The following is an 8,477-nucleotide window of genomic DNA, read 5'->3' on the forward strand; positions in this document are numbered from 1 at the left end:
TAGATAAGCAACATGGGATGTCCCCTGGTGGTGTAGTGGTTAGGATTCCGGGCTTTCACTGCCCTGACCTGGCCTGGGTTCAGTCCCTGGTCGGGGAACTAAGATCCCTCCCACAAGCTGCATGGCACAGCCCTCCCCATGCCCCAAAAAGATAAGCAACGAGATTTACTGTATAGTACAGGGAATTATATTCAACATCTTGTAATAACCTATAATGGAAAATAATATAAAGCACATACATACATATATATTTTATATATATATATATATAACTGAATCATTCTGCTGTACACCTGAAACCAAACATAAATAAATCAAATGTAGTTCAATTAAACAGAAGAAACTGTTACGAGGATCAACTACACTTTATTTTCTAGCAGGCGTGACTCCCATACAGACGTTCACCCTGGAGCCGGGCTCATCAGCCGCAGGAGGCCCCTCCTGAAGTCTTCGGGAAGGCCCAGCGGCTTGCTGGTGGCTGGATTGACAAAGACATGGACTGAAGACCCTGTGGTGCAGGCCAAAGAGGCAAAGTGAGCCAGCTTGGGGTGGCCGAAGAAGAAGCCATCGCTGAGGTCCCAGTGGCTGACAGAAGGCGTCTCCTTGGTGGGCTTAGGAGGGAACAGAGCAAGGCGGTAGTGCACGCTGGAGCGCCCCACTTTCTCCACGGCCAATGCGGCCACGGGGATCTGAGGAAAGCTGACCGGTGTGTGGAAGGTGCACTGATTGGTCACCATGAAGCCCACCATGGGGGACGTCAGCAAGCCCGTTTTCAGACCGCAGTACCTGGGAAATTATATTACAGTGCTTATTCTGGGTCACCACAATGCTGTTTCCCAGCCCAACCACTGAGTTTCAGCCTAGTGGGACCCAGCTTCAGTGGGCCTAGAATCAAATCCCAGCTCCACCCCTCACTAGCTGGGTTACCTTAGGCAAGTTACTTAACTTCTCTGTACCCCAGTTCCCACAATAATGTAATGTTCACAACACTGGTACCTACTTCATAGGCTGACTGAGAATTAAATCATAAGTCATCTAATATAGTATAACATGTAAGACACTAACAGTTCACAGATATAGTAAGTTCTCATTAAACACTGGCTATTATTATTAATATTGTGTCCATCTTGTCTTCACTTCTCCTGGTAAAAAATTGGGTATTTTTGTGCAAATGAGAGAATTACTGTGTCTCTTACATCTGCTATGAGCTTGTAATCTCTTTAAGGACAGTGACTGTGTCTTGTTTCTTAAGTTTATTGTCTAGAAATAAGGCTATATTTGAGATAAAAGACGGCTCACTGGGTAAAGAATCTGCCTGACAACGCAGGAGACGCAGGGGTTCGATACCTGGGTCGGGAAGATCCCCTGGAGTAGGAATGGCAGCCCACTCCAGTATTCTTGCCTTAAAAATCCCATGGACAGAGGAGCCTGGAGGGTGACAGTCCATAGAGTCACAATCAGACACAACTGAGCGACTGAGCACTACTGAGATAAATGTAGAGGCTGAACAAAGTCAGAAATAAAAAGCATCATGTTTAGTTATAGTCTCTTCCTTCTTCTTCAAAGAAGTCGACTTATGATTAAACAGATTAAATCATATTGTCTTTTTTTTTTTTGAGAAAATTAAGACTGAATGTGAGAATTTGTTGTAAGAAAACAATTGCGGATTGCATAAAGGTTTGCCTATAAAGCTTCTCACATGTTTCACAGAAGCAAGCTACGTGTCTCCTTCCAGGGAGGGCGCCGCAGGTGCCAGGGGCCAGCCACCTGAGCATCCACTGGTGTCACCCATCACGACATTAGATACATTCGTTTATTGACATGGGAAGTCGTCAGTGAAAAAGATCATGTTACAAAACAGTACGTAGCATTCGATCCCATTTGTTTTTATAGGAACACACTGGCTTATGTCCTTATCGCCTAGAAAAAACTCTGAAAGGATAGACTCCCAAAGAGTTTCAGTAGTGATGTAGCAGTGGAATTTTGGATAATTTTTTTCTTCTTTTTGTTTGTATAAATTTTCCAGAATGAACATGATTTGCCTTCAAAATCATTTTTTTAAAAAGTGCTATTTTGTTTAAATGTCTGAATATGAATTTCATTTCTCCAAAGAAGCATTGGAGAGACAAGCAGGCGGGAGAAGTAAGGCTCCTTCTTCTTCCCACTGGGATCCTGCCCCTGGCTGCACTGCCTGAGGAGACTCCTCCTGAACAAGAGAGAAGGAAAGGAGAAGAGGAGAAGAAAGCCCAGCTCTTCAGTGTGACTGAGGTCCAGTGAGAACCAAATTCTCCCATTTTTATTTCCCCCGCTTCTTTGCTGCAATTGCTTTCCTAGTTCCCTGCCACCTTTTCCTCATTCTTTTACGGCACTGACAGCAAAGAAATAGTGCCTCCTCCCACTGGGAGTACAGCATTTCCTGAGCTCCCTGCAACTCCGAGCCAGGCCACCAACCTTTAAATAATTAAAATGCAGGAGTACTTTCAAATAATGGAATTGATGAGCACCTGGTCACCAGGGCCGCACTGAGTGTTTTACATTTTGTTATTCATCTTCAAAACCGTCCTGAAAGGTAGATCTCATTTCCCCATTGTATAGGAAAGAAAGCAGAGCAGGGAGGCTGGATCAATTTCCCAAAGGCATGCATTTGTACAGTTAAGTGGTGGTCCAGGCCCAAAGTTCAGGCTCTGGAGAGCCAAAGCACACGTTTGTCCTTCATTCTGGCTTAGTAGATAAAGTAGGTGAAGCCAAAATCTACATTTTAGTCCCATGAATGAATTGCATTTTCTTTACGTGTTCCTTTGACTTTAAGAATGATATTTTCTTTAAGAGTTGAGTGATGGCTTCATTACATTTGGATAACAGACTTCCTGTTTGTAAGTTCATAACCAATTTGATTTGACTGGTGGTGACCATAGGGTATTTGGGCTTCCCAGTTGCTTCACTGGTAAAGAATCCACCTGCCAATGCAGTAGACAGAGGAGACATGGGTTTGATCTGTGGGTCCAGAAGATCCCTTGGAAGAGGGCATGGCAACCCACTCCAGTATTCTTGCCTGGAAAATTCCATGGCCAGAGAAGCCTGGTGGGCTGCAGTTTATGGGGCTGCAAAGAGTTGGACACGACTGAGTATCAATGACCATAGGGTACTCAGTAAGAGTTTTTCCACTGTTTCATCTTTTTTAGGTTTTAATCTTTATCAGAGTTGATACACATGAACATTAAAAAGTCAAACTGTTGCTTGAGGCTTATTACAAAACCAGTGGTTTTCTGGCTGGTTATACCGTTGTTTACAGTCTAGGTCAGGGACTCAAAGTAAATTCATTCATTCCACAGCCTCCACAGTTCACTTGCTCTTTGTTAGATGCTGAGGCTACAACACTGAGTAAGACAGGATGCCTGTCCTCAGGAGCTCTCAACTTCAGGGCAGTGGTGGGGCAGGACGTGTCCACTCTTGTCCTCTGTTCAGCCAGAAGGTGCTTGTTGCTCCTTTCTGGTTCCCCTTCCACTTTCTTCTTCTCTCCCTTTCTTCCTTTCCTCAGAAAACAGTTCCTGTGCACTTCTGTGTTTCAAGCACGGAAGAGAGAGCCGTGAACAGTTAGCAGGCGACAGTCCATGCCTTCACATGGCCATGGTCTGGAAGGGGGTACGTTCAGAACTCAGGGTGACGAGCACTAGGCAGGGGAAGCATAGGGGCTCTGGGAGCTCGTAGCAGGGGGGCTGGCTCCTTGCTTGGCATCAGGGAAGACCCTCTGAGAAAGTGACAGCTAAGCCAGTAAGCTAAGGAGAAAATGTACAAACTTTTCAAGTGACCAGTTGGGGGAACAGCTTTCCAGAAAGAGGAATGGCCTATGTGATAGCCCAGAGGCCAGAGACCTCTGGGGGCACGTCCCAGAGACAACACAAGTCTCAGATGGCTGCAACGCAGACTGCCAGAGGCAGCTGGGGAGAAGGCAGGAGGCAGACGGTGGAGGGTCTTGGTGAGGAATTTGGATTTTATCCTGGGGCACTGGGAAGCCACTGAAGGCAGGGAGTTTTTCATTCGCTCACTCAAGGCTGACTCTTTGTGACGCCATAAACTGCAGTAAGCCAGGCTTCCCTGTCCTCAACTACCTCCCTGAGTTTGCTCAAACTCATGTGCATTGAGTTAGTGATGCCATCCAACCATCTCATCCTCTATCATCCATCCCCTTCTCCTGCCTTCAATCTTTCAGAGCATCAGGGTCTTTTCCAATGAGTCAGCTCTTCGAATCAGGTGGCCAAAGGACTGGAGCTTCAGCTTCATCAGTCCTTTCAATGAATATTCAGGGTTGATTTCCTTTAGGATTGATTGATTTGATCTCTTTGCTGTCCAAAGGACTCCTCTCAAGAGGCAGGCAGGGAGAGGCAAGATCAGGTTGATTTAGTAAAACTGTGGCTTCAAATTGAACAATGGATTAGATGGAAACAGTGATGTGTGCAGAAGAATAATTAGATAACTACACAGTTCTGGCAAAAAATGATGGTGCCTGGGACTAGGATGATGACAGCAGAGATGGAGAAAACTAGATGGAATCAAGAGAGATTTTGCATAAGGTGTGATGATAAATTGAAATGAAGGAGAGAGAAGAGCCCAGAGTTGCTCCCAGTCTAGGTGACTTAGTGCTTTGAACAGGTTAAGCTGAGGTGCCTGTGAGATCCTAAGATGATATGCACAATAGGGATAACAATACCTCTGATTGAGTGAATAGAAGTTGCTCAGTCGTGTCCAAATTTTTGCAACCCATAGACTGTAGCCCGCCAGGTTCCTCTGTCCATGGGATTTTCCAGGCAAAAATACTGGGGTAGGTAGCCATTCCCTTCTACAGGGGATCTTCCCAACCCAGGGATTGAATCCAGGTCTCCCACATTGCAGGCAGATGAGCCACCAAGGAAGCCATAGCTACAATTTATTTAGCCCTGCATGACACACGAGGCCTTCCATGGATTATATATCCAGGAGGCATCTGAATCTATGGGTCTGATGCTCAGAAAGAGGTTTGGGCTGCAGACAGGAGTTGAGCTCAGATCTAACATCAGGGTCTAGGCAGGGAGGGTGAAGCGTGGACGCCACTGGCATAACACATTCATTGTGGCGGGCCTGTGGTGAGCTGGAAAGCAAATGCCCAGTCTGACCTCATGCAAATTCAGACTCTAAAAGATACTGATGTTAAAAAGAAATATTCGGCCTCAAATGGAGTCATGGCTCCTTCAGACAGCAAACCAAGACTCACTGCAATTTCAATCCCTCCTAGAAATGTGACCTTTGAAACAGTCAATCTGAAAAGTCCAATCTACCAGAGTGAGGTTTATCTGCATGATAAAGACCCCCCGCTGCTCCCTGCCCCCAAAAGAAGACACTGTGGCCAGAAACAATCCTTTCTTCTCTTCGGCTGATAGCTTCTTGACCCATTCTCCTTTTACCTATAAACATCTTTCATTTTATACAACTCCTCAGAGCCTCTTTCTATTTAACTAGATGGGGTGAATAAAGCCAATTCGATCTTCAAATTTACTCAGTTGAATTTTGTTTTTTTAACACTGGGCAGACTAAGTAAAATTCATGTGTGTACTGTCTGGATTGGTCTTTCTGGTTCCTGGTTTGTGATCCGTGGGAGAGACTAAATCAGGCAAGAGGGAGGGCCTAGAAGGGGATGTGGGGGATGGGTGGGGGTGGGGAGTGGGGGCAGGGGGCCACTGAAATCAAGCCCAGATTCAGCCTGACACACAAAAAAACTGTCTTTGAATAAGCTCTCAATGGATATTTCTTGGGATACAACAAACAACTGATAAAGTGATTGTGATGCTAATAATTGAGTGAGGTGAATGCCCATCTTCTATGCTTTCTTATACTTGTTAAGTAAACTTTAGCATAAAGGGATGTTTGACTTGGAAGACCCCTTGGGACTCACTTGGTACAGGGGCTCCCCAACACTAGTGTGGGGCTCGGAATCTCCTGGGGAACCTGCAGAACATCCAGATCCCCGGCATCCTCTCAGACCTCCTGAATCAATATACAGGGCCTCCCAAGTCTAACAAAGTCCCAGGTGATTCTGACGCACACTTAACATGGAGTTGTTCCTCTAGGGCTACCCTCTCAGATAAGGAAACTGCCCAGACAGATGAAGTAAGTTGCTCATCCGCACACAGCTATAAAGGGACAGGGTCTGTCTACACTCTTTGGTCACTCCAGCCCTTTCCATTAACCTCCTCAGCCCCAGACACAGCCCCAGCCCAGGCTTAGAGACCAGTGTGTCTCTGGGGCATTTGTGGCTCAGAATCAGATCAACTGTGTCCACGATCTCACCCTGATACTGCACCCAACTCCACCAGCTGGGCTTGGTCATCTCTTACTCCTCCTCCCCAAGCTCCTGTCTCCTTCCTTGAGTCTGCTCCTATGTTCTGCCTTGACCCTAGTGCTGAGGCCCTGCCTTGGTGCCTCGCCTCCCTGGTTGCCTCCGGGGCAGGAGCTGTGCACACTTGAGGGACATGGTGCCTCTGGGTCTGTGTGAGCACACAGTCTTGTCACCTCCTGAGGTCTGAAGAGAAGTGCCTGTCAGATGGTAGGAGGCCAGTGGGCATATGGCACAAATAACACCTTTCAGAGAGGTGAGGCTATTTTTTGTCACTTGCTATAAATAGCATAGGATGGGCCATGGCTTGTGGTCAGTTACCTGGCATTTCAAGGCAGGATTCTGGCAGGAAGTCCATCCCCACACTCCCTAAAACTAAGAATAAGCACAAGCTGGGCAGCGTGACCCCATGACTGTGCCGAGACCTGAGGGAGCGTCACGTGAGCTGCTGAAGAGAGACTTGGGCCAAGGGACTCTGCACAGAGAGGCCCCAGCTTGGGTGGTGTCAGGAGGTTATGTGGTTACAAGGAGAAACACATATTTAGAAATATAGACCTGGGGAAAAAATACCTTAAATGTGAACATGTATAGAGCTAAAAGATTAAGATGATGAAGCTCACATTTAGGAATATACTCTGAATGTCTTTATATAAATAACTTATCTTTGGATAAATTTGGATATCCAAAGCCTCTTTGGATATTGCCTTTACAGAATGATTTTGGTCTACAGGGGCTAATTGAAATTAATTGTATGCAAGTCCCTATGTCATCCATTTCTATTGACCTTGGCCTGCAGTGTAAAATACTGGTTAAGAGCTCAAGTCATTAAACCTGAGTATGAATTACAGCTCCGCTGCTGTGTGACTTCAAAGAGTCATTCAACATCCCAGAGGCTCAATTTTTCTCATTTCTAAAATGAAGACAGTAACACAGACATGACAGGACTTTTTGTGACAATTATATAAGGCAATACATATATGTCTTGGCCGATTACTGCAACTTAAAGATTTTTGTCGTTATTTTTGTTTGTTTTTTAAACTTTTTAAACAATTTTGGCCTCTAGGGGTAGAAATTTACATCTGTCTGGGTCAAATGTTTCCTTTATTTAGGGAAGACCCCTTGTATCAAAACCCTGGCAGCCAACCTGGGTTTGGACATGGTGTTCTCACAGGAGAACTATCAAAAGGGCCAGTGTATTATTTCTTCAAGTGGTTTTAAGAGCAGTGCATGGGAGAATCAGGAGAGCAGAGCAAGAGGGCAAGGACAGGGTGGATGAGACATTGCAACTATTGCACTTTAGGAACTTTCAGAAAAGGCTGAGAAATGCTTTGAAGGGGAGGTAGGACGGGTTCAGCAACTGAACCAAGTAAGTTTGAGCCAGTGTACTTTGCATAGAAAACTTACAGAATTTAATGATTGCTGCAATGTCGTAACAGACAAGAATTTACTCAAGAGGTAAATGGAAGCTGTTTAGTCCCTCTGTAGCAATGATGCAATCATACCAATTTGTGGAGCTAATCTTTCTCACGCTAGTAAAGTAATGCTTAAAATTCTCCAAGCCAGGCTTCAGCAATACGTGAACCATGAACTTTCAGATGTTCAAGTTGGTTTTAGAAAAGGCAGAAGAACCAGAGATCAAATTGCCATCATCTGCTGGATCATCGAAAAAGCAAGAGAGTTCCAGAAAAACATCTATTTCTGCTTTATTGACTATGCCAAAGCCTTTGACTGTGTGGATCACAATAAACTGTGGAAAATTATGAAAGAGATGGGAATACCTGACCATTTGACCTGCCTCTTGAGAAACCTGTATGCAGGCCAAGAAGCAACAGTTAGAACTAGACATGGAACAACAGACTGGTTCCAAATAGGAAAAGGAGTATGTCAAGGCTGTATATTGTTACCCCGCTTATTTAACTTATATCCAGAGTACATTATGAGACATGCTGGGCTGGAGAAAGCACAAGCTGGAATCAAGATTGCCGGGAGAAATATCAATAACCTCAGATATGCAGATGACACCACCCTTATGGCAGAAAGTGAAGAAGAACTAAATAGCCTCTTGATGAAAGTGAAAGAGGAGAGTGAAAAAGTTGGCTTAAAGATCAAC

At 45.1% G+C, this 8,477-nt stretch overlaps 1 protein-coding gene across 2 annotated transcripts in view; it reads right to left on the reverse strand.

Annotated features, from left to right (window-relative positions):
- Positions 1–354: 354 nt before the first annotated feature.
- The window catches only part of LOC104982443, a 133,675-nt gene continuing 125,552 nt past the window's right edge, over positions 355–8,477 (reverse strand). For both annotated transcript variants that reach the window (XM_010831813.1, XM_010831812.1), the window contains one exon: positions 355–786. In XM_010831813.1, coding sequence (XP_010830115.1) covers positions 402–786 — 385 coding nt within the window. In that variant the 3' untranslated portion in view covers positions 355–401. The remainder of the gene's footprint in view (positions 787–8,477) is intronic.

The sequence above is a fragment of the Bison bison genome, unplaced genomic scaffold (genome assembly GCF_000754665.1).
Source record: "Bison bison bison isolate TAMUID 2011002044 unplaced genomic scaffold, Bison_UMD1.0 scf7180017864531, whole genome shotgun sequence".
Lineage (NCBI taxonomy): Eukaryota > Metazoa > Chordata > Mammalia > Artiodactyla > Bovidae > Bison > Bison bison.